The 27,208-nt window shown below is 46.8% G+C and overlaps 1 protein-coding gene across 1 annotated transcript in view; it reads right to left on the bottom strand.

Annotated features, from left to right (window-relative positions):
* The window catches only part of LOC139230402 (zinc-binding protein A33-like), a 28,219-nt gene extending 7,596 nt beyond the window's left edge, over window positions 1–20,623 (bottom strand). The window contains exons 1-4 of the mRNA XM_070862241.1: window positions 20,228–20,623; window positions 10,147–10,242; window positions 4,412–4,645; window positions 1,882–1,904 (exon numbers count right to left, since the gene is read on the bottom strand). Coding sequence (XP_070718342.1) covers window positions 1,882–1,904; window positions 4,412–4,645; window positions 10,147–10,242; window positions 20,228–20,623 — 749 coding nt within the window. The remainder of the gene's footprint in view (window positions 1–1,881; window positions 1,905–4,411; window positions 4,646–10,146; window positions 10,243–20,227) is intronic.
* Between the last annotated feature and the right edge of the window lie 6,585 nt (window positions 20,624–27,208).

Here is a 27,208-nt window from a genome sequence, read left to right as displayed (position 1 = left end):
GATGGGATTGATGGGATAAATCCCCAGGGCCTGATAGGCTGTATCCCAGAGTACTTAAAGAAGTGGCCCTAGAAATGGTGGATGCATTGGGGATCATTTTCCAACATTCTATTGACTCTGGATCAATTCCTATGGATTGGAGGTTAGCTAATCTAACACCACTTTTTAAAAAAGGAGGGCAAGAGAAAACAGGGAATTATAGATGGGTTAGCCTGACATCGGTGGTGGAGAAAATGTTGGAATCAATTATTAAAGATGAAATAGCAACGCATTTGGCAAGCAGTGACAGGATCGGTCCAAGTCAGCATGGATTTATGAAAGGAAAATCATGCTTGACAAAACTTCTAGAATTTTTTGAGGATGTAACTAGTAGAGTGGACAAGGGAGAACCAGTGCATGTGGTGTATTTGGACTTTCAAAATGCTTTTGACAAGGCCTAACACAAGAGATTGGTGTGCAAAATTAAAGCACATGGTATTGGGGGTAATGTGTTGATGTGGTTGGGGCCCAGAAGAGGCAAGGTCCCAGTGGCAGCACAGGCCAGCCCACACTGCAATATGTGTGCGCACTAGGTCCATGCAGCAGAGTTGGTCTCCAGTCATCTTGGTTAATCCTTGCTACTGGACCAAGACCTAGCTCTTTCCAGCCCATGTGGTGGCTGGTGTGCTACGGCCACCACATGTTAAAAAAATTCAATGCACAGGCATCTTCCACCCTTCAGCATTAGTGTGGGGCCTGGAATATTAGGTCCTTCATTGAAACACCTGCGAACTCATTCCTTTTTGGCGTGGAAGTAAGTCATCCTCGATACAAGGGACTGTCTATGATTGACGTGGATAGAGAACTGGTTGGCAGACAGGAAGCAGAGAGTCGAAATAAACGGATACTTTTCAAAAAGGCAGGCAGTGACTAGTGGGGTGCCACAGGGTCCAGTGCTGGGACCCCAGCTATTTACAATATACATCAACGATTTAGATGAAGGAATTTAATGTAATATCTCCAAGTTTGCAGATGACACTAAGCTGGGTGGCGGTGTGAGCTGTGTGGAGGATGCTAAGAGGCTGCAGGGTGACTTGGACTGGTTAGGTGAGTGAGCAAATGCATGGCAGATGCAGTATAATGTGGATAAATGTGAGGTTATCCACTTTGGGGGCAAAAACAGGAAGACAAAATATTATCTGAATGGTGACAGATTAGGAAAAGGGGAGGTGCAAAGAGACCTGGGTGTCATGGTACATCAGTCATTGAAGATTGGCATACAGGTACAGCAGGCGGTGAAGAAGGCAAATGGCATGTTGGCCTTCATAGCGAGGGGATTTGAGTATAGGAGCAGGGAGGTCTTACTGCAGTTGTACAGGGCCTTGGTGAGGCCACACCTGGAATAATGTGTTCAGTTCCTAATCTGAGGAAGGATGTTTTTGCTTTTGAGGGAGTACAGCGAAGGTTCACCAGATTGATTCCCGGGATGGCAGGACTGACATATGAGGTGAAACTGGATCAACTGGGCTTGTATCCACTGGAATTTAGAAGAATGAGAGGGGATCTCATAAAAGCATATAAAATTCTGACGGGATTGGACAGGTTAGAGACAGGAAGAATGTTCCAGAACCAGGGGTCACAGCATAAGAATAAGGGGTAAGCTATTTAATCCATTTCAACGACCCGAAACGTTAACTCTGCTTTTCTCTCCACAGATGGTGCCTGATACGCGTACACACGACATACAGTCACTCACGCATGGACACACTGACAGACACACACTCACTTACATACACGCTCACACTCTGACAGACACACACACAAACACAGCATGAGGAGACATTCGGGATTAAAGATAATCTCCTGGTTTAACATGGACGGAAGCTGTTCGGAGTTACCAACCTTTGAAGGACACTCTTGGTATCCTAAATAAATAAAAACAGAAACACAATTAATAAACCAAATGATTTTATTCAAACAGCAGCCAAGATAGAATCACAAACAAGCAGACAGATATTTACTGCACTGAGAGCAGGGCCAGAAATTCACTCAGAGGTCTCAGTTGTTGGATATTTAGCTCCTTGCCTCCCTCAGCACAGTTGGCCAATTTTTATCTTCCTCAGCAGAGTGATGCTTGCACTCAGACCACTGGCATTCGTACAGCTAACCCCTCCCTAGCCTCCACCAGGGGGTGCACTAGCTCCCGCAAAAGGGTGTGGGACTCTCACAGGTACATAAAGTGATGAAACGATTTATGGGAGCACCCTTGGAAACAAACCCCAGATCTGTATCTTCACAGAGAAGGGGGGTGAAACACTTCAACTTCACACCAATAATACCAGTATAATGGGCCTCTCTAACCCCTTCTCAGCTCTCTGTGTGCAATGCTTTTGCAACATTCACCTCATCATTTATCGACAGCAGCTAGAAGGACAAGGGCAGCAGGCGCATAGGAACACCATCATCTCCAAACTACCCTCCAAGTCACACACCATCCTGACTTGGAAACATACCATCGTTTCTTCATCATCGGCGGGACAAATTCCTGGAACTCCCACCAGAACAGCACTGTGGGATTACCCGTAACAGCACTGTGGGATTACCCCATAACAGCACTGTGGGATTACCCCCGTAACAGCACTGTGGGATTACCCCCTAACAGCAATGTGGGATTACCCCCTAACAGCACTGTGGGATTACCCTCTAACAGCACTGTGGAATTACCCCCTAACAGCAATGTGGGATTACCCCCTAACAGCACTGTGGGATTACCCTCTAACAGCACTGTGGATTTACCCCCTAACAGCATTGTGAGATTACCCCTAACTGCACTGTGGGATTACCCCCTAACAGCAATGTGGGATTACCCCCTAACAGCATTGTGGGATTACCCTCTAACAGCACTGTGGAATTACCCCCTAACAGCATTGTGAGATTACCCCTAACTGCACTGTGGGATTACCCCCTAACAGCACTGTGGGATTACCCCTAACAGCACTGTGGGATTACCCTTAACAGCAATGTGGGATTACCCCCTAACAGCACTGTGGGATTACCCCTAACAGCACTGTAGGATTACCCTTAACAGCACTGTGTGATTACCCCCTTAACAGCAATGTGGGATTACCCCCTAACAGCACTGTGGGATTACCCCTAACAGCACTGTGGGATTACCCCTAACAGCACTGTGGGATTACCCCCTAACAGCATTGTGGGATTACCCCAAACAGCACTGTAGGATTATCCCATTAACAGCACTGTAGGATTACCCCTAACAGCACTGTGGGATTATCCCTAACAGCACTGTAGGATTATCCCATTAACAGCACTGTAGGATTACCCCTAACAGCACTGTGGGATTACACCTAACAGCACTGTGGGATTACCCCTAACAGCATTGTGGGATTACACCTAACAGCACTGTGAGATTACCCCTAACAGCACTGTGGGATTACACCTAACAGCACTGTGGGATTACCCCTAACAGCACTGTGGGATTACCCCAAACAGCACTGTAGGATTATCCCATTAACAGCACTGTGGGATTACACCTAACAGCACTGTGCGATTACCCCTAACAGCACTGTGGGATTACCCCTAACAGCACTGTGGGATTACCTCCTAACAGCACTGTGGGATTACCCCTAACAGCATTGTGTGATTACCCCTAACAGCACTGTGGGATTACCTCCTAACAGCACTGTGGGATTACCCCTAACAGCATTGTGTGATTACCCCTAACAGCACTGTGGGATTACCCCTAACAGCACTGTAGGATTATCCCATTAACAGCACTGTAGGATTACCCCTAACAGCACTGTGGGATTACACCTAACAGCACTGTGGGATTACCCCTAACAGCATTGTGGGATTACACCTAACAGCACTGTGAGATTACCCCTAACAGCACTGTGGGATTACACCTAACAGCACTGTGGGATTACCCCTAACAGCACTGTGGGATTACCCCTAACAGCATTGTGGGATTACCCCAAACAGCACTGTAGGATTATCCCAATAACAGCACTGTGGGATTACACCTAACAGCACTGTGCGATTACATCTAACAGCACTGTGTGATTACCCCTAACAGCATTGTGTGATTACCCCTAACAGCACTGTGGGATTACCTCCTAACAGCACTGTGTGATTACCCCTAACAGCACTGTGGGATTACCCCTAACAGCACTGTGGGATTACCTCCTAACAGCACTGTGTGATTACCCCTAACAGCACTGTGGGATTACCTCCTAACAGCACTGTGGGATTACCCCTAACAGCATTGTGTGATTACCCCTAACAGCACTGTGGGATTACCCCTAACAGCACTGTACGATTACACCTAACAGCACTGTGGGATTACCCCCGCACCCTACAATCACTGTTTGTTACCCATCCTCAGTGCAGATTGAAGATATTCTGATATTCTCACCATCAGGAGCCTTCTTTGGTCCTTGGTCTGGATGAGCGAATGTGTCTCCGCGATTAACTTTTCGATGGAGCTGCTCTTCTTGGAGATGAGTTTGAAGTTTCCCTCCAGTGACTGTACCAGGTCCTCTGATTCTCTCCTCAGCTTCTCGCTCAGGGTGGTCTCCTGTTCCTGCAGGAACTGGTGCAATTTGGCAAACTCGGCTTCAATATTTCCCTGGAGGCTCTCCACCAGCTCCTAGAACATGAAGGATGGCGGCAAATGAAACGTTTACAGTTGCAAGGTGCCAACAGATGACGGCCTTTCAGCCTATTCGATGTCACCCTCCCTTGGCACCAATCTTACTCTCGTCCCATTGCAGTATAGAGGGCGCCTTTGGCTCAATGGTAGCAGTCCCGCCTCCAAGTCAGAAGGTTCAGTGTTCAAGCCCTCTGCACACTTCAGCTCATCCGAATCTCTGCTGCCTGTGTCCTAACGTGTAATAAGCCCCATTCACTCACCACCCCCTGTGATCGCTGACCTATATTGGTTTGTGGTTGTAAAATTCTCATCCTCGTTTTCGAATCCCTCCATGGCCTCGCCCCCCTCCCTATCTCTGTAACCTCCACCAATCCCACAACCCTCTGACATCTCTGTGTTTCTCCAATTCTGACCTCTTGCACCTCCCCAATTTTAATTCTTCCAGTATTGGTGGCCATTCCTTTAGGTGCCTGGTTCCCAAGTTCTGGAATTCCCTGCCTGTACCTCTCCACCTCACCACCTCTCCCTCCTCCTTTAAGATGCTCCTTAAAACCTACCTCTTTGACCAAGCTTTTAGTCGCCTGTCCTAAAAGCTCCTCATGTGACTCGGTGTCAAATTTTGTTTGATAATCGCTCCTTTTAAGTTTCTTGGGATAATTTACTATGTTAGGGGCATTGTATTAACATAAGGGATTGTTGCATATAGTCCTGGTGAGTGGAGCCTTTTAATTCTGGGTTGATATCCATGAGTAGAAGAGTAAAGACAAATCACTGCAATTATACAGAGCCCTGATGAGGCCGCACCTGGAGTATTGTGTACAGTTTTGGTCTCCTTACCTAAGGAAGGATATACTTGCCACGGAGCGAGTGCAACAAATATTCACCAGACTGATTCCTGGGATGGGGGGATTGTCCTGTGAGTAGAGATCGAGCAGACTAGACCTATATTCTCTCGAGTTTAGAAGACTGAGAGGTGATCTCATTGAAACATACAACATTCTTACAGGGCTTGACAGGGTAGATGCAGTGACTATGTTTCCTCTGGCTGAGGAGTATACAACCAGGGGTCACAGAATAAGGGGTCGGCCATTTAGGACTGAGATGAGGAGAAATATCCTCACTCAGATGGTTGTGAATCTTTGGAATTCTCTACCCCAGAGGGCTGTGGATGTTCAGTCATTGAGTAAATTCAACACAGAGATCGATAGATTTTTGGATATTAAGGGAATCAAGGGATATGGGCTAGTGCAGGAAAGCGGAGTTGAGGTCGAAGATCAGCCATGATCTTATTGAATGGCGGAGCTCAAGGGGCCGAATGGCCTACTCCTGCTCCTAATTCTTATGTTCTTGTGCTGCTATATCAGACGTGTGTGGGTGCCTCCCCCCCCCACTCCCCCCATTGTATATATATTGTGGGAGCCCAGAAACACTCCGGCCATGAAGAACTAACCAACCTATCGGCTGGTATGAAGATTGTTATGGCCACGCGAGGAGTGTTCAGGTCGCACACAGCCTATCAGACAGGTAATCAGCCTGAGAATCCTTCCGCTACTTTGCACGGTGCTCCTCGGGAAAATTTGAAGATACAAACACAACAGGTACAGTATCCAACTGTTCCTTAAATGAGTCCAGTTTCCACAACAATAACCTGTATTTATATAGCACCTTTAACCTAGTCTTGCAGGCCGGGACCGCGGCGATTTCCAGGCCAGTCCTTCGCACATTGCGCCCTCTAATGGCCCCGGCCTGGCCCGGAAATCAGCACGGTCCCGGCCTGCATGACCATCGGCAGGCCTTGGCCATTAGAGGGAGCAATGTGGGGCGGCATACCACTGCAGGGAGCAATGCGAGCTGTGGCAGAAGGGCAACGGCTGTGAAGAGGGCAACTGCATTTGACGTCACCCAGATCCAGGTCGCTGATTGCAGTGCAGGCAGGTACAGCAGGAGTGGCGAGTCTGTGCGGAGGAGCGGCGATAGTTCATAGAGAGATGTGATCGGGGCCCAGGAGAGGCGTGAGTTCGGGGTCCAGAAGAGGCGAGGACCCAAGAGCAGCACGGGCCAGCCCACATTGCGATTTGTGTGCGCGCTCGGTCCGTGCAGCAGAGCTGGTCTCCAGTTGTCCTGGTTAACCCTTGCCACTGGAACAAGACCCAGCTCTGTCAGGCCCGTGTGGTGGCTGGTGTGCAACGGCCACCACATGTTAAAAAATCCAAGCACAGGCATCTTCCACCCTTTAAGATGTAGTTCGGGACCTGGAATATTAGGTCCTTCATTGAAACACCTGTGAACTCAACCCTTTTTGGTGTGGAAGCAAGTCATCCTCGATGCGAGGGACCGCCTATAATGATGATGATGTTTAACCTAGTAAAATATCCCAAAGCGCTTCACAGGAGTATTATGAAACAAAATATTTGACACCGAGTCACATAAGGAGATTTTAGGGCAGGTAACCAAAAGCTTGGTCAAAGTGGTAGGTTTTAATGGGTGTCTTAAAGGAGGAAAGAGAGGTAGTGAAGCGGAGAGGTTTAGCGAGGGAGTTCCAGAGCTTCGGGCCTCGGCAACAGAAGGCATGACCACCAATGGTGGAGCGATTAAAATCACTTTCCAGCTGTCATCAATCCTTTCTGGTAGCCAATTCCCGCTGCTGACTCCTCTCTCTGCAAAGAAGCACTTCCTGGTTTCTACCATAAACTTTCCCTTCACAAAACTGAACCTGGCCTTCCAGCCCAAAAGTCTGGCTTTATTTTTTCCACTTGTGTACAACTGCAATTTGATGCAGTTTTATTTCCTACCACCAGATGGCAGTCGGTAGCACCCTGGCCTCTGAGTCAGAAGTTTGTGGTTTCACTCCAGACATTTGAGCACAAAAATCTAAACTGACACTCCCAGTGCAGTGCTGAGGGAGCGCTGCAATGTCGGAGGTGCCGTCTTTCGGATGAGACATTAAACCGAGGCTGCCCTCTCAGGTGGACATAAAAGAAAGAAAGACTTGGATTTATGTAGCGCCTTTCACGGTCTCAGGATGTCCCAAAGCACTTTACAGCCAATGAAATACTTTTGGAGTGTAGTCACTGTTGCAATGTGGGAAACACAGCAGCCAATTTGCACACAGCAAGCTCCCACAAACAGCAATGTGATAAGCACCAGATAATCCATTTTAGTGATGTTGATTGAGGAATAAATATTGGTGAGAAGACTGGGGTAACTCCCCTGCTCTTCTTCAAAATAGCACCATGGGACCTGAGAGAGCAGACAGGACCTCGGTTTAACGTCTCATCCGATAGTCGGTACCATCTGACAGTGCAGCACTGGGTGTGTCAGCCTACATTATTGTCTTCAAGTCTCTGGAGTGGGATTGGAACCCACAAATCTTGACACAAAAGACAAGGGTGTTACCCACTGAGCTACTAGATCACATGGAGCTAGTTAACGGAGAGCAAGGGAGTTATCCCCGTTGTCCTGGGGCCAATATTTATCCCTCAACCAACGGCACTAAAACGGATTAACTGGTCATTATCACAGTGCAGTTTGTGGGAGCTTGCTGTGTGCAAACTGGCTGCCACGTTTCTTATATAGAAAAGTACTTCATTGGCTGTAAGGCACTTTGAGGCGTCCAGAGGTCGTGAGAATAGCAAAATATAAATTCAATTCTTTATATTTTCTTTTTGTTCAACATTTTGCCCATTGCTTCAAGTAGCCATTAGCATCCCCTGCTGGTGGGAAAGCAGTTCTACAGGAGCAGGCTTGACAGGGAATCAATCAAAGGTTTTTCACATTCCTTTGGTCACCCTGGATCAAGCCTCATACCACTAACCAGTGAACATGCAGTGCAGTCATGTTGCCAGCTTAATTCACAAGTTACTTCGCCCTTGAACTTCCCTCTCTGTGTAGGATTGAACAGAATCTCTTATCTCTCTTCCCAACGATTAACCCAATCCTTTGAATGGCCTACACTCACAGAAGTAACCATAGGTGCCTATTGCCTTCATACTTTGTAGAGCTCCGTGCGCTGGGTGTGAAAGGGTCGCACTTTCTGTTTGAGGTGGGTGAATACCATTGCTTTTCCGGTCACACTACTGCACCAGCAACAACAGCTTGCGTTTATTTAGCGCCTTCAATGTAGCAAAGTTTGACACCGAGTCACACAATGTGATACTGGGACTGGTGAGTAAAAGATTGGTCAAAGAGGTAGGTTTTAAGGAGCGTCTTAGAGAGGAGAGAGAGGTAGCGAGGTGGAGTGGTTTATGGAGGGAATTCCAGAGAAGCTGAAGGCACAGCCACCAATGGTGGAGCGATTCAAAACGGTAATGTGCAAGAGGCCAGAATTGGAGGAGCACATATATCATGGAGGGTTGTAGGAGTGGAGGAGGATATGGAGATAGGGAGGGGGCGAGGCCATAGAGGGATTTGCACATGAGGATGTTTATGGTGAAATCAAGGGGTTGCTGGCCCGGGAGCAGCGAGCACAGGGGGTGATGGGTGAATGGACCCAGTGTGGGTCAGTGAGCACTGGGGATGATGGGTGAATGGACCCAGTGTGGGTCAGTGAGCACTGGGGGTGATGGGTGAATGGACCCATTGTGGGTCAGTGAGCACTGGGGGTGATGGGTGAACAGGACCCAGTGTGGGTCAGTAAGCACTGGGGGTGATGGGTGAATGGACCCAGTGTGGGTCAGTGAGCACTGGGGATGATGGGTGAATGGACCCAGTGTGGGTCAGTGAGCACTGGGGGTGATGGGTGAATGGACCCATTGTGGGTCAGTGAGCACTGGGGGTGATGGGTGAACAGGACCCAGTGTGGGTCAGTAAGCACTGGGGGTGATGGGTGAATGGACCCAGTGTGGGTCAGTGAGCACTGGGGGTGATGGGTGAATGGACCCAGTGTGGGTCAGTGAGCACTGGGGGTGATGGGTGAACGGGACCCAGTGTGGGTCAGTGAGCACTGGGGGTGATGAGTGAATGGACCCGGTGTGGGTCAGTGAGCACTGGGGGTGATGGGTGAATGGACCCAGTGTGGGTCAGTGAGCACTGGGGGTGATGGGTGAATGGACCCAGTGTGGGTCAGTGAGCACTGGGGGTAATGGGTGAACGGGACCCAGTGTGGGTCAGTGAGCACTGGGGGTGATGGGTGAATGGGACCCAGTGTGGGTCAGTGAGCACTGGGGGTGATGGGTGAACGGGACCCAGTGTGGGTCAGTGAGCACTTGGGGCAATGGGTGAATGGACCCAGTGTGGGTTAGTGAACACTGGGGGTGATGGGTGAATGGACCCAGTGTGGGTCAGTGAGCACTGGGGGTGATGGGTGAATGGGAGCCAGTGTGAGTCAGTGAGCACTGGGGGTGATGGTTGAGCGGCTCCCAGTGCAGGTCAGTGAGCACTGGGGGTTGATGGGTGAACAGGACCCCGTGTGGGTCAGTGAACACTGAGGGTTGATGGGTGAACAGGATCCAGTGCAGGTCAGTGGATAGTTATACTATTCCCTGTCCATTAATGCTCACCAGCGTCTCGGAGATCTTGGACCCTCGGGTGGTCTGTGCTCTTCGATACTCCTCCAGCTTCTTCTCGAGCAAACCAATCGAATTCTCCAATTTGCCCTTCAGGAAAACACATTGGAAGATCAGGCTCTGGGCGACGAGGCATTTCATCCATTATCAAAAAGCACCGGGTACAAGCCAAGTTGCAGGGTCACATTAGGAAGAGGAGGAGGCCATTCAGCCCTCGTGCCTGCTCCGCCATTCAATTAGAGCGAGGCTGATCCGCACCCCAACTCCATTTAACCGCCTTCGCTCCATATTCCTCACTACCCTTACCCAACAACAAGTCTTTTGATCTCAGACTTGAAAGCTCCAATTGACCCACGGCATCCACAGCCCTTTGAGGGAGAGTTCCAGACTTCCTCTACTTTCTGTGTGAAGAAGAGCTTCCTGACTTTGCTCTTGAACAGCCTAGCTCTAATTTTAAGATTATGTCCAGTAGTTCTTGATGCCCCCCCATGAAGGAATTAGTTTCCGTGTATCTACCCTATCGAATCCTTTTAACATTTTAAACACCTCTCAGACCAGCCCTCAATGTACTCTAAGGAATAAAGACTTATAGGAGACATATATAGCGTCTTGCTTGCCCTCGGAATTTCCCAGCACAGAAAATTAAGTTCTTTTGAAGTGTAATCACTGTTGAAATGTAAGAAACAGAATAGCCAATTTATGCACAACAAGGTCCCAGAAGCAGCAGTGTGGTAATAATCAGAATATCTTTGTTAGCTTTCAAATATCACAAGCAACAACTTCTCGACTCGGCTATTGTTTGTCAGCCGTGTCTCGGTGAGTCGTGCCCTCGATGAGTCAGAAGGTTGTGGGTTCAAACACCACTCCAGACACAAGAGCGCATAATCCGAGCTGACACCCCCAGTGCAGTACGGTGGGAGTGCTGCATTGTTGGATGTAGCATATTTCGAACGAAAAGTAAAACCGAGGCCACGTCTGCCCTCACGGGAGGATATAAAAGATCCCATGGCACTATTTCGAAGAAGAGCAGGGGTGTCCTGGCCAATATTTAACCCATGCTGTATATTTTTGTGAAAGTATCAAAATCTACCCAGAGGGTGGGACAGTTGAAACAGGCAGGAGAGATTCACAAAAAGAGAGAAATAGAGTCAAAAACAGATGAGGAGAGAGAGACAGAGAGAGACAGAGAGAAATTGAGGAAAAATGCATGAAAGAGAAAGGTGTCCCCGGTGTCCTGGCCAATATTTATTCCTCAATCAACATAACAAAAACAGATGATCTGGTCATTATCGCATTGCTGTTTGTGGGAGCTTGCTGTATGCAAATTGGCTGCCTCATTTTCTGCATTACAACAGTGAGTACACTTCAAAAGGTATTTCTTTGGATAGAAAGTGATTTTGGACATCCTAAGGTGGTGAAAAGAGCTATAGAAATACAAATCTTTCTTACAGCATCTTTCCTCACAATCAAAAATTCTCTCTTCCTGTAATTCTCTCTGTAACTTTCTCCTGCTCTATTCCTTTCATTTCCCTTTCTCTTTCATGCATTTTTCCTCAATTTCTCTCTGTCTCTCTCCGTCTCTCTCTCCTCATCTGTTTTTGACTCTATTTCCCTCTTTTTGTGAATCTCTCCTGCCTGTTTCAACTGTCCCACCCTCTGGGTAGATTTTGATACTTTCACAAAAATATACAGCATGGGTTAAATACACAGTAAAGCTCCCTCGACACTGTCCCATCAAACACGCCCAGGTCAGGTGTAGTACAGGTTAGAAACAGAGTAAAGCTCCCTCTACAACACCACATCAAACACTTCCAAGGCAGGTACAGCACAGGTTAGATACAGAGTAAAGCTCCCTCTACACTGTCCCATTAAACACTCCCAGGGCAGGTACAGCACAGGTTAGATACAGAGTAAAGCTCCCTCTACACTGTCCCATCAAACACTCCCAGGGCAGGTACAGCATGGGTTTGATACAGAATAAATCTCCCTCTACACTATCCCATCACACACTCTCAGGGCAGGTACAGCACAGGTTAGATACAGAGTAAAGCTCCCTCTACACTGTCCCATCAAACACTCCCAGGGCAGGTACAGCATGGGTTTGATACAGAATAAATCTCCCTCTACACTATCCCATCAAACACTCTCAGGGCAGGTACAGCACAGGTTAGATACAGAGTAAAGCTCCCTCTACATTGTCCCATCAAACACTCCCAGGGCAGGTACAGCATGGGTTTGATACAGAGTAAAGCTCCCTCTACACTGTCCTATCAAACACTTCCAGGGCAGGTACAGCACGGGTTAGATACAGAATAAAGCTTCCTCTACACTGTCCCATCAAACACTCCCAGGGCAGGTATAGCATGGCTTAGATACAGAGTAAAGCTTCCTCTACATTGTCCCATCAAACACTCCCAGGGCAGGTACAGCACGGGTTAGATACAGAGCAGGTACAGCATGCTGTGTCTCCTATGAGTGAGACAGCTAACCATGGTGGGGATGGCTTTGTGCATTGTGTGGATTCAGCCAGTTGTATTTTCGACTTGTGAAGTGAACTCAGCAAAGGGTGATCACCTCCAGCAGCGGTTACATCTGGCTGCTTATTTAGGCGTGATGGTCGTGTGTGAGTGCCCTGAGAGCGTCCGCTTGCTGCCAAGCAGCCGCAGCGATTCTAATTAAGGACACAGCAATGTGACTGGACCAAGAAACACAAATACTGTCGACAGCACCGTCCCTTGTCACAGCTTCAAGCCCCCGCCTTGCACTGTTTCACACCGTCACTGCCTGTCACTTCCTGGGAGATGTGGCAGCAGATAACACATGTTTGAGTAGTTGTGTCTGAACCTCAGAATCCAATTTATAAAGTGGCAATTCAAAAATACGTTCACTTAAGGTGAAAGGTTTGCACATAACAGCTGCCACTTGCATTGATAGAAGGCCAGCACTTAGAATGACAAAGTACAGCAACAAGCCATGGGAGTGATAGCACAGTGGTAATGTTACTGGACCAGTAATCCCAAGGCCTGGATTAATGATCTAAAGACATGAGTTCAAATCCCACCACAACAGCTAGGGAATTTAAATTTAGTTAATTAACTAAATGTGGAATAAAATAGTTAATATCAGTCATGGTGACCATGAAACTACTGGATTGTTGTAAAAACCCAACTGGTTCACTAATGTCCTTTTGGGAGGGAATCCTGCCACCCTTACCCCCAGTCTGGCCAAAATGTGACTCCAGACCCACAGCAATGTGGTTAACTCATAATTATTCTCGCCGCCACCTTCTCAAGGGCAGTTAGGATGGGCAATAAATGTTGGCTTCGCCCTTGAATGAATAAAAATTAAATTAGATGGTGCAATGGGTCAAGCCACTGCCTTTCTGGGCTGTGACCTCGATTCAAGTCGAGCGTTGGCTGATGGGGTCAAACGCTCCTCGCTCTGCTGATGGTAGAGGACATAACTGACACCAGTTTGTGGTCATGTCACAGAGACCAATCCAGTCTCTCGTGGGTCCGCAGCACAAAACCAGTCCGCTTGAGGCACTGAGATCCACAGCAATGTGGTTGACTCTGAAATGGACCAGCGACCCACTCATTTTTAACAAACCGCAACTGCAGTGGTTCCAGAGTACGGCTCACCACCACCTTCTCAAGGGCAATTAGGGATGGCCAATAAATGCGATGCTCACAGCCTGCGATTGAATTAAATCTTTAAAAGTCGGCACCTCACACCGGTGCTGTCTCTATGAAAGAGCTATCCAAATAATCCCACTCCCCTGCATTTTTGTCTTCAAGTATGTATCTAATTCCATTTTGAATGTTACGTTTCAATCTGCTTCCATACCGTCTCAGGCAGCTGTAATCCAGATCACAATAACTCACTACGTAAAGTTTGTGTGCTCATGTCGCTTCTGTTTTTTTTGCCAATCACCTTAAATATTAGCTACCGACAAGTATTTATTCAATTTTCTTCTGAAAGTTACCATTGAATCTGCCTCCTCCACCCTTTCAGGCAGCGCATTCCAGATCACAGCAACTCACTGTGTAACATCACCTCTGGTTCTTTTGCCAATCACCTTAAATCTGTGTCCTCTGGTCACCGACCCTCCTGCCAGTGGAAACAGTCTCTCTTTATTTACTCTATCAAAACCCTTCACAATTTTGAACACCTCTATCAGATCTCCTGTTCACCTTCTCTGCTCCAATGGGGAGCAAGCTCAGATGCGTAGCCATTGGTCACATCTCTCTCTGAGACATCTCCAAGGCAATGCAGAGTGTTTGAATGGCTGTTAGCTGTTGACATTGACGGAACATGCAGCAGCCATCCTGCACACGGTAAATTCCTGTAAATAAAGGACCATTCTGCTCAGTGCATCACTGCTCACAATCCACCCAATTTAAAGCATCGCTGTGCTCGCTGACCTACAGTCACTCCCGGCCCACCAACAGATTCAGTATATAATTCTCAACCTCATGTTCAAGTCCTTCTGTAACCTCACCCCTCCCTATCTCTGTAATCTCTGTAACCGCCCCCACCCCCCTCACCGAGATGTCTGCGCTCCTCTAATTCTGGCCTCTTGCACATCCCTGATCATAATCGCTCAACAATCGGAGTCCGTGCCTTCAGCTGCCTGGACCCCAAGCTCTGGAACTCCCTCCCTAAACCTCTCCACCTCTCTATCTCCCTCTCCTCCTTTAAACCGACCTCTTTGACCAAGATTGTGGTCGCCTGCCCTAATTTCTCCTTATGTGGCTCAGTGTCATATTTGGTTTAATGGCGCTCCTGTGAAATACCTAGTGCCTGTGAAACTGCACCCCAGCAAGAGTCGGCACATTCAGAAGTGGAGGCAACAAGCATCAATATATCAATAGAAATAATGTCTTCGGTCCGGGGAAGTATTCTTGACTCTTGTGTTTAGTCCTACAACAGTGGATTCTAATTGACGATGAAGGAAAGACTGCATGTCTGAGTGTGGGGCAAAAGTTTGCACAACTTCTAAAAGCCATTCCCTCTAATCCTCCTAAAGCTTTGGGTTGGAACTCAATGAAGGGTATGAAGAAATAGTGCAGTTGTTATTGCGTTAAAGGTGCTATATAAATGCAAGTTGTTGTTGTTGTTGTTAATTAGAATAAGATAATAGGTAACTTACTATATGTCACTTTACAAATAGCTCAGTGCAGAAAAGAAGAAAGATAAAATGAAATAAGGAGAGAAAGAGAACTATTAAGGGTCGCCTGATTCACTGGAGCAGGAAGTTGGGGACAGAGTGCAATGTTGCAACTCAATGAATGCAGCTCGCAGTGTGATACTGAGTCAGAAGGTCCCAGGATCTGCACCCACTTTGTGCTGAGTTACCAACTGAAGTGTTACAAGTGAGCTTGGTTGCTCTCTCTTCCGTACTTGAGACAACCCGGGACGGGAGAAACTGGAATTGTTCAGTAGCAAATCAGCAGCCTGTTTTAAGCCATGCCCGATTTTTGTTTTCACTGAAGCCTGATTTTACAATCCCGCCAAAGATCAATTTCACCTACTCAGCAAGCACATTGTGAAGAGGACGCAAAGAATTTGCAAAGCGATATAAATAGGCTAAGTGAGTGGACAAAAATCTGGCAGATGGAGTATAATTTGAGAAAATGTGAGGTTATCAACTTTGGTAGGAAGAATAAAAAAGCAAATTATTATTTAAATGGAGAGGGATTACAAAATGCTGAGTTACAGAGGGATCTGGCAATTCTTGTGCATGAAACACAAAAAGTTAATATGCAGGTACAGCAAGTAATCAGGAAGGCAAATGGAATGTTGGTCTTTATTGCAAGGGGGATAGAGTATAAAAGAAGATAAGTCCTGCTACAACCATGCAGGGCATTGGTGAGACCACACCTGGAGTACTGCATGCAGTTTTGGTCTCCTTATTTAAGGAGGGAAGTTCAGAGAAAGTTCAATAGGTTGATTCCTGAGATGAAGGGGTTGTCTTGTGAAGAAAGGTTGAGCAGGTTGGGCCTATTCTTATTGGAGTTTAGGAGAATGAGAGGTGATTTTATTGAAACGTATAAGATTCTGAGGGGGCTTGTCAGGGTAGATGCAGAGAAGGTGTTTTCCCTCGTGCGGGAATCGAGATCTAGGGGGCTTAGTTTCAGAATAAGAGGTCGCCCATTTAGAACGGAAATGAGAAGGAATTTTTTCTCAGAGGGTCGTGAATCTGTGGAATTCTCTGCCCCAGAGAGCTGTGGAGGCTGGGTCATTGAATATATTTAAGGTGGAGATTGACAGATTTTTGAGCGATAAGGGAGTCAAGGGTTATGGGCAGTGGGCAGGAAAGTGGAGTTGAGGCCAAGATCAGATCAACTATGATCTTATTAAATGGCAGAGCAGGCTTGAGGGGCTAAATGGCCAACTCCTGCTCCTATTTCTTATGTTCTTATGTTCACTCACCCACCCCTACATTTCTTCCACTGCTTTACAGCCGGAACTTCCCTTATGGACGTCAGCCCAGTGTCCAGTGTTCAGAGCTCTGCTCTCCTGCTCCCTGAGGCTCTCTTCTTGCTTAAGGAAGAGGAATAATCAGCCAGGGATCCCTCTCGTTATCATCACTCTGACCTTCGTGCTGGACGGTTAGAGCAGAGAAGAAAAAAAAGAAAGACTTGCATTTATATAGCGCCTTTCACAACCACATGATGTCTCAAAGTGCTTTATAGCCAATGAAGTATCTTTAAGTGTAGTCACTGCTGTAATGTGGGAAACACGGCAGCCAATCTGCACCCAAGCTCCCACAAACAGCAATGCGGTAATGACCAGATAATCTGTTTTTGTTATATTGATTGAGGGATAAATATTAGCTTCAGGATACTGGGGATAACTCACCTGCTCTGCTTCGAAATAGAGCCATGGGATCGTTTATGTCCACCGGAGAGAGCACAGGGCCTCAGTTTAACATCTCCTCCGAAAGACGGCTCCTCCGACAGTGCAGCACTGGGAGGTCCACCTAGATTCTGAGCTCCAGCCCTCTGGACTGGGGACTTGAAGCTATAGCTCTTCTAACTCGAGGCGAGAGCATGACCCACTGAGCCACAGCTGACACCTTGCTACCAAGGCTGGGGGAGCTCACTTACTTGCTTGGTTTAAAATCGCGGCAGGAGAGAGTATTACTTCAGTCTCGGAGCTTAAAGGGGCAACGCACAAAAATTAAATAGAGATACTGGGCGTGAGATTTTAAAGTGGCAGCTCGGGTGTAAAACTGACTTCGCAGATTCGTTGCCCGTGACAGACAGTCCACCATCCTTGTTTCTGTTTAAATCAACGGGACCAACATCATAGAATTACATCGAGTCAACAGCACAAAAATAAGCCACTTGGTCCAACAGCTCCGTGCCTGTGTTTACGCTCCACACGAGCCTCCTCCCAACCTTCTTCATCTAACTCCTTCAGCATACCCTTCCATAATATTCTTCCTTATATGTTGATGTAGCTTCCAGTTAAATGCATCTATACACCTCAACCACTCCTTGGGGTAGCGATTTCCATCTGCTAACCATCCTCTGGGTAAAGAGGTTGCTCCTGAATTACCCATTGGTTGGGTACAATCAGCAGCAACAACAACAACTTGTATTTATATAGCACCTTTAACGTAGTGAAACATTCTAAGGCACTTCGCAGGGGTATTATAAGAACATCAGATTAGGAGCAGGAGTGGGCCATTTAGCCCCTCGAGCCTTCTCCTTCATTCAATAAGATCATGGCTGATCTGATCATGGACTCAGCTCCATGTTCCTCTCCACCCCCTATAACCCTTCACTCACTTATTGTTCAAAAGTCTGTCTATCTCCACCTTAAATATATTCAATGACCCAGCCTCCACAGCTCTCTGCGGTAGAGAATTCCAACGATTCACGACCCTCAGAGAAGAAATTCTTCCTCATCTCAGTTTTAAATGGGCGACCCCTTATTCTGAAACTATGCCCCCAAGTTCTAGATTCCCCCATGAGGAGAAACATTCACTCTGCATCTACCTTGTCAAGCCGCCTCAGTATCTTATATGTTTCAATAAGATCACCTCTCATTCTTCAAAACTCTGTTGAGTATCGGCCCAACCTGCTCAACCTTTCTTCATAAATCAATCCCTCATCTCAGGAATCAACCTTGAGAACCTTCTCTGAACTGCCTCCAGTGCAAGTGTATCCTTCCTTAAATACGGAGAACCAAAACTACATACAATACTCCAAGTGTGGTCTCACCAATACCCGGTACAGGTGTCGCAGGACTTCTCTGCTTTTATATTCTATCCCCCTTGCAATAAAGGCCAACATTCCATTTGCCTTCCTGATTACTTGCTGTACCTGCATACTTAACTCTTTGTGTTTCATGCACAAGGACCCCTAGGTCCCTCTGTACCGCAGCATTTTGTAATTTCTCTCCATTTAAATACTGATTATGAGATATAAAAAACAATTTGACACCAAGAGGCATCAGAAGAAATTAGGACAGGTAACCAAATGCTTGGTCAAAAAGGTAGTTTTTTTTAAGGAGCCTCTTGAAGGAGGAAAGAGAGGTGGAGAGGTGGAGAGGTTTAGGGAGGGAGTTCCAGAGCTTAAGGCCTTGGCAGCTGAAGGCACAGCCACCAATGGTTGAGCAATTATAATCCGGGATGCTCAAGAGGGCAGAATTAGAGGAGCGCAGACATCTCGGGGGGTTGTGGGGCTGGAGGAGATTACAGATATAGGGAGGGGCGAGGCTGTGGAGGGATTTGAAAACAAGGATGAGAATTTTGAAATAATAGAAACATAGAAAATAGGTGCAGGAGTAGGCCATTCGGCCCTTCGAGCCTGCACCGCCATTCAATGAGTTCATGGCTGAACATGCAACTTCAGTACCCCATTCCTGCTTTCTCGCCATACCCCTTAATCCCCCTAGTAGTAAGGACTACATCTAACTCCTTTTTGAATATATTTAGTGAATTGGCCTCAACAACTTTCTGTGGTAGAGAATTCCACAGGTTCACCACTCTCTGGGTGAAGAAGTTTCTCCTCATCTCGGTTCTAAATGGCTTACCCCTTATCCTTAGACTGTGACCCCTGCTTCTGGACTTCCCCAACATTGGGAACATTCTTCCTGCATCTAAGCTGTCTAAACCTGTCAGAATTTTAAACGTTTCTATGAGATCCCCTCTCATTCTTCTGAACTCCAGTGAATACAAGCCCAGTTGATCCAATCTTTCTTGATATGTCAGTCCCGCCATCCCGGGAATCAGTCTGGTGAACCTTCGCTGCACTCCCTCAATAGCAAGAATGTCCTTCCTCAAGTTAGGAGACCAAAACTGTACACAATACACCAGGTGTGGCCTCACCTAGGCCCTGTACAACTGTAGTAACACCTCCCTGCCCCTGTACTCAAATCCCCTCGTTATGAAGGCCAACATGCCATTTGCTTTCTTAACAGCCTGCTGTACCTGCATGCCAACCTTCAATGACTGATGTACCATGACACCCAGGTCTCGTTGCACCTCCCCTATTCCTAATCTGTCACCATTCAGATAATATTCTGCCTTCCTGTTTTTGCCACCAAAGTGAATAATCTCACATTTATCCACATTATACTTCATCTGCCATGCATTTGCCCACTCACCTAACCTATCCAAGTCACTCTGCAGCCTCATACCATCCTCCTCGCAGCTCACACTGCCACCCAGCTTAGTGTCATCTGCAAATTTGGAGATACTACATTTAATCCCCTCGTCTAAATCATTAATGTACAATGTAAACAGCTGGCTGAGTTCATACTGGCATATTACTGAATACATTTAGTTCCTACTCATTCCACATACTTATTCTACATCAGCAACCACACAATAAAGACAAAATCTCTTTGACCAAAACAACTGGGGAAACTTTGCTAGTTAATGTCTATATTTAGTTAACTGATATAGGCAGTGTTTTTTCATCGGGGGCTAGTGCAACTCCAAGGCTGGGGAAGCTGAAAATTACACCCACTTCAACCTCCCCCCTCATCCACAGCCCGCTCCACATACAAAGAAAAATGCCTCAAGTTCCCCATGAGTGCCCACTTCAATCAGCCCTACCTTGCAGAATGAGTAGGCTTCCTCCACGGGGATGAGGGTCAAGCTCCCCTCCTGGCCCAGGCAGGCGGGGCAGACTAACTTGAGATCCTTGCGGCAGAAGAGTCCCGCCAGCTCGCAGTGGGCAGGGCACATCAGGCCCGTGACCCCGGCTCCTCCTGCCTCCAGGTTCAGGTGCCTCAGGCTGGCCACAATGGTCACCAACAGCTGGTTGGTCACCAGATCCCTCCGGGGCAGCTGTTGCCCGCACTGGGGGCAGGACACGGTGGCCCGCGGCTCGCCCCACAGACCCAGGACGCAGGCCTTGCAGAAGTTGTGGCCGCAGTCCAGGGTGACGGGCTCGGTATACATCTCGGCACAGACGGAGCAGCTCAGGTCCCGGTTCAGGTTGTTGGCCATTTCTGCTGCCTCTGCACCTCAGGCTCTCTGTGTCGTGCTCTGCGCTAAGCCACTGCTTGTATTTTTAGACACGGCACTTCCTGCTTTCGATATTACTGCACTTCACCATGGCCAATGACACAAAGGGCGAAACATCCAGCTGTTCCTTAACGGACTGTCCGTTATCTAATCTTTTCCTGCTGATCATGTGAGGGAAGTAATTTAGAGAACAGAATGTTTCCTATTTTACACACCCAGCGTAACCACCATGCAGAGAAAAGCTCCCTCTGTCCTGTCAAACATCCCTGAGTTGGACGCAGAGCAATTTCCATCTACACTGTCCCATCACACACTCCCAGGGCAGGTGCAGCATGGATTAGATATAGAGTAAAGCTCCCTATATACTGTCCCATCAAACACTCCCAGGGCAGGTACAGCACGGGATAGATACAGAGTAAAGCTCCCTCTATACTGTCCAATCAAACACTCCCAACGCAGATACAGCACGGGTTAGATACAGAGTAAAGCTCCCTCTACACTGTCCCATCAAACAATCCCAGGGCAGGTACAGCATTGGTTAGATACAGAGTAAAGCTCCCTCTACACTGTCCCATCAAACACTCCAAGGGCAGGTACAGTACGGATTAGATAGAGTAAAGCTCCTTCTACACTGTCCTATCAAACACTCCCAGGGCAGGTACAGCATGGGTTAGATACAGAGTAAAGCTCCCTCTACACTGTCCCATCACACACTCCCAGGGCAGGTAAGTATGGGTTAGATACAGAGTAAGCTCCCTCTACACTGTCCCATCAAACACTCCCAGGGCAGGTAAGTATGGGTTAGATACAGAGTAAAGCTCCCTCTACACTGTCCCATCAAACACTCCCAGGGCAGGTACAGTACGGATTAGATAGATTAAAGCTCCCTCTACACTGTCCCATCAAACACTCCCAGGGCAGGTACAGCATGTGTTAGATGCAGAGTAAAGCTCTCTCTACACTGTCCCATCAAACACTCCCAGGGCAGGTACAGCACGGGTTAGATGCAGAGTAAAGCTCCCTCTACACTGTCCCATCTAACACTCCCAGGGCAGGTACAGCATGGGTTAGATACAGAGTAAAGCTCCCTCTACACTGTCCTATCAAACACTCCCAGGGCAGGTACAGTATGGGTTAGATGTAGAGTAAAGCTCCCTCTACATTACTCGGCCAATGTGGGAGTGTCCTTGCTGGTAGTACAAACTCGGAAATGGATTTTTTGAGAGTGCGGACTGAGTGCTCTGAACCCACAACCTTCTGATCCATCAACCCAGTTCCCAGCGGCTGAGAATCAATTGCACTGATTATGACTCTGAGGTTGTTTTTTTTTTCAAGTCATTGGAGTTGAGCAGTGTAATGTATGCACCAGGTTTGCAGAGCTGTTAAGTTGCTTCCCTTCGATAGCTCAGTTGGTAGAGCGGAGGAGTCTAGTTGAATACAAAGCAAAGGCATCCTTAGGTGGCTGGTTCAGTTCCGGATCGAAGGAGCTAGTGTTCCTTTGGAATAAGCAGCTGTTAAGCAGCAATTCGCTCAAATCAGCTCCCTTCACTTCATAAAAAAGCTGGCACGGCGTCTATCCTGAGCTGATGTCCGGTGCGCGGCCAATGCCATCGAGTCGCTAAAAACAACATTGGGCCCTGACTCTGTTAGGTGTGTCGAGGAGGCTCAAGCACATGGGGCGATTCCGTCTGAACTGACCCCCATCCGGATGGAATTCCTCATCGGCGCCAAGCCCCGAAACCTCCCTCAGGAGCCAGTGCCTCACAACTTGAGCCTCCTCTGGGAAATTGCCTCCGTGCCTTTCAGTTCTGTGCAGACTGTACGGACTGCTCTTGCACACTCTCCATCTTGCCATCCTCATCTCCCATCCAGACACGCCATGGCGCACCATCTTGCCGTCCGGAGGAGGCGGGGGTCCCCAGTGGAGTGCTCTCTACTTAGCATCCTCCCTTTATTTATTGGGGACTTGGCCTGGAGGGTATTACATGGGACATTCCCATGCAATAGGTTTTTAAGTCGGTTCGCGGACTCCCAGGCCGCCTGCAATTTCTGCGGACTGGAGGAATCCTCGTTCCATGTATACATTGAATGTGTGAGATTGCAGCCACTCTTCCTTTATTTGAAGGGGCTGCTCCTCAAATTCTGGTTGCACTTCAGTCCTACGCTCCTAATCTTTGGGCATGCTGTACGGAGGGGAGCGGGCAGGTCGGAAGGCCTCCTCGTAGGACTGCTCTCAGGCATGGCCAAGGTGGCCTTTAACCGGTCCAGGCAGCGGGCCGTTGAGGGGGTCGTTCAGCCCGACTGCCTGCCTCTCTTGCACGGTTACATCCGAGGCAGGGTATCCCTGGAGATGGAGCATGCTGTGTCTGCCAGTACACTCGCGGCCTTCCGTGAGAGGTGGGCGCCGGAGGGACTAGAGTGCAGCATCACCCCCGGCAACTAAATATTAATTTGAGTGGTTCAATGCTCCAAAGTTTAATTTATTAATTTGTCAGTTCTAGTACCCCTGTAATAAGGGGGTATTTGATTTTATGTTTTACAAAAATAGTTGTGGAGCTGCTGAGTTGTGAGTGACTTAGCCAGTCATGTGATGTTCATAAGACTCAATAAAACCCCAGCCAGTTGCGTTCAGGGGATCCACAATGAGGCAGGTAGTTGTGAGCCTGGTGGATGAACTGGTAATGTGTAGTGTGATTGTTAAACCTTTGCTAGTAAACCAACCAGTTCTTAACAGCAATGTGCTGTTATGAATTCTTAAGCAAAGAACCCATGAATCAAATGCATTACAAATAGAGATAGCCTTTGCTTACTTTTACCCCAATCTGTGGGTGGCCTTTGCAGGTCTGATGCTGACACAGTGCATAAAGCAACGGAATAAGTCTAAAAACTCCACACTCGCTAAGTGAAGAATTACTAACCAATGTGCGGCTAATCATGGCAATCTTTTTATCTGAGCACTCTTGGCCATTGAGCTGCTGCAACTGGTGGTGGTTGCTCTGGGTTATGTGGAAAGTATTTTTATCTAAGCTGATACCATACGGTATTTGTGTGCCTTTTGATTAAAATGGAGTCCTGGCCCTTCCAGAACTTTCTGCATTTTAGCAGTCAGCTTGCATAAACAGCTAAACCTGCTGTTAGATGGCTGATGGCCATCAGACAGCTAGGAGACAAGTCATGCTGAGACAAGTAACCCCCCATGGTGCTCTCCTATTGTCTACACTACAGGAGTTCCATGTCACCCCACCCTTATCTTCTAGCCATTATCTCTCTCCGAGACCTCATCCATTTGATGCAAACAGATAAACTGACCAGGAAATTGGAACAATCCTGACACAATACAAGACAGGTGATAGCCCATTGCCTATGACTCATGGAGTAATGGCCGTTTGGCTTCCTGATTACCCTGACAAAAGGAAATATCTGTAAACCATGTCAGGACCAGGATATAGTAATTAACTCTTTATCTGTATTCACTGACTGTGAGACAGAGCAGTACACAGGGAGAGGCCAGAACTTTGGTTTTACTGTATAAATATCTTGTTAAACTGAACCATTTCGGAGGTGTTCACTTAGCCCTTGACTGAGTGTAACCTACCCCTTGCGAGCAAGTAAATTAAAAAGGAAACTTCTACCGGAGCTGTAAGTGTCGGAGTCATTCTTTTTGGAGGTCGAGATTTCGACAGTTATTGGAGGTACCACCGAGATACATACTCTCTGTCCTGTGAGTAAAACGGATACAGGCATAGTGCCTCTCCAGTGAAAGGCTTCAGTGGCCAAACAAGGTGAGCCTTTGCTCACAAGAGGTTTCTTCACTGTTGAATCGCAGATGTAATCTGTTGTCCACAGCGGAGGTACTGCATCTACAAGACTCGGCATTTAAAAGTTAAAGGTATTTTTTTTATAACCATTTCTTTCTCAGCTCGCCAGCAGAAGAGAACAGGTTCTGGAAAAAATCTCGAGACAGCCCGGGGAAGGTTTCAGTAGGTAAGGGAGCGCTAGTCGATCGAAAAGGGTTCCAGGTTCTTATGTGATAAGATTTTTATTGTTTTTAATTCGGAAGGGGTTCTTATGTGATAAGACTATTAAAAAAAAAAGAAAAAAAGAAAGCGCTAATCGATCGAAGGTTCTTATGTGATAAGATTTTTATTGTTTTTAATTCGGAAGGGGTTCTTATGTGATAAGACTATAAAAAAAAAGAAAGCGCAATCGATCAAAGAGTTTGGGTACAGAACCTTAAGTTTTATCAGTTTTTATTAGGATAAGTTAAGGACTCGGTCTGTAGTGGCGTACAACGCAGACTGGGAATATTGTTTGTTGTCCTTGTATTACTGTTGTGTGCAATACCTTTGTGAGTCATTGCCATTAGAAAAACGGGAAGAGTCACTAGGGAAAGTTGTGATTCGAAAAAAAAAACACAAGGATTGATTAAGAAAAGAAACAGTAACTGATTGATCAACTACGGTTGGTTCGTGCCAACATATCTCACACACCCAGACTGAGCCCGAATTAAGAGCCTTTTCAGGCCACGTAACGGCCAGGAGAAGTGGGCGTAGAGAACTCGGTTGGCCGAAAGGATTGTGAGATCAGAAACTGTGGAAAAAAATCTTAAATCATCCAGAATGGGGGCTGGAGCAAGTAAACCACCACCAAAAGGCACACCAGCTTATGTCATGCTCCAGAATTGTGGTCAGTCTTCAATTGACCAAAGAAACAAAAACCGGTAAAGTGGACTAAGGGTGAAAACAGGCCATTTCCACCCGATGGTTCATTTAATTTAGAGAGAACAACATGTCTAGAGGAGTGTCTTATAAACAGAGATCCAGGTAGAAAAAAAAAGGAAAGTAATAGAAAAGGCCTGTGTTCCGATTCTTCAAGCCCATGTAAAATTAACAGAGGAAGTAAATCAAATGTAAAAAAAAAAAGAGAACCTGATAGTGACTTATGAATTTTTTAAAAAATGAGGCTAGCAAAAGAAAAAAGCTTTATTGAATGGAGAGAGACTTGTGAATGCCTTGTCTTTGAATGAGAGTGCATGAATGTCTTGTCTTTGAATGAGAGTGCTTCTGTGTTTTTCCTTGTGTCTGGAAACCTGTTTGGAAAGGTTTTGGAGCTGCCTGTTTGTTTTAGCTCCACCCACTTTTTCAAACAAAGTGAAGTTTTTTTAACCCTTCATAGTATTGTCCTGTATGTGGGAAGTTTAAGACATTTTAAGTTAGAAGCGCAGGTGTGAATTTATTCGGATGAGAGGTTACGGAGCTAGGAAATGCACAAAGGATAGGTTTGTTGAGACATGGTCCCGGTGGTTAAAAGTTGTAATGACTTTTTTTTTAAAAGCAGCCTTTGTGGGTCTCTCGAGGTGCAGGCTGGGGGAGTACACTTTCATTGTCCTTGGTGGAAAAATCTTGGTACAAAAGCTTCTAGCTCAGTAAGAGGATTTTTTTGATAAGGAGTGACAGTGCAATATTTGAATTGGGATTTTGAGATATTTCAGGTGATCTCCTTGATCAACATTTTGGGTATATTGGAAAAATCTTGGGTTTGGAAGCCTTTTAATAAGATTAGAAAACAAGTACTTTACATTCTGTGATCTGTGAATCACTATAAGCATAAATGAGAAGTCCGTGTAACACACAGATTTGTCCAGTTCAGAAGCCCACACAAATGGAGGTTTGTCCATGACCTACGAGCTGTGAATGAATCTACTGTATTCTCACAATGCTTAAAGGATGTGGAATGAAGTATCCCGGAATGCTTTCCAGAGTCTTAAGCAGTCCCTCACTTCAGCACCAGCCTTGGGAATTACCAGATTACACTAAGCTATTCAACTTATTTGTGCATCACAAGTCGGGTTTTGCACAATCTGTTTTGACTCAGTTACATGGGGACAAGCAGCGACCGGTAGCATATTTCAGTACCCAACTAGACCCAGTAACACGCGGACTACCAGGATGTCTTCCTTCGTTGGCAGCAGCTTATTATGCTATGCAACAGGCTCAGACAATAACTCTAAATCATCAGACCATTTTGTATATCCCACACTCTGTCGAGATTTTACTTACTAAATGTGCCACCCAACACCTAACCTCCGCAAGAACCACTAAATACGAGGTCGAACTGTTATCAAATCCGAACCTTATCATCAAAAGATGTACTACCTTAAATCCAGCCACTCTACTCCCCACGGAAGACGACGGCGAACCCCATTCATGTGAAATGGTAACCGAATTAGTGACTAAACCACGTATCAATTTAACAGATGTACCAATGTGTAACCCTGATTTAATGTACTATGTTGACGGATCAGCCTTACGAAATGATAGGGGCCAACCTAGAGCGGCTTATGCAATTGTAACTCAGTTTAATGTTGTCGAAACAGCCTCTCTTCCAGACTCCTTTTCAGCCCAACAAGCCGAATTGTTTGCGTTAACTCGAGCCTGTATTCTGGCTGAAGGACACACAGTTAATATCTACACTGACTCCAGGTATGCTTTTGGGGTATCACATGACTATGGACAAATTTGGAAGATTCGTGGGTACCTGACTTCTTCAGGAACCCCTATCAAAAAT

Source organism: Pristiophorus japonicus, chromosome 19 (assembly GCF_044704955.1).
Source record: "Pristiophorus japonicus isolate sPriJap1 chromosome 19, sPriJap1.hap1, whole genome shotgun sequence".
Classification (NCBI taxonomy): Eukaryota; Metazoa; Chordata; class Chondrichthyes; family Pristiophoridae; genus Pristiophorus; species Pristiophorus japonicus.
The sequence above is the reverse complement of the archived record's forward strand: the minus strand, read 5'-3'. Positions and strand labels throughout refer to the sequence as shown.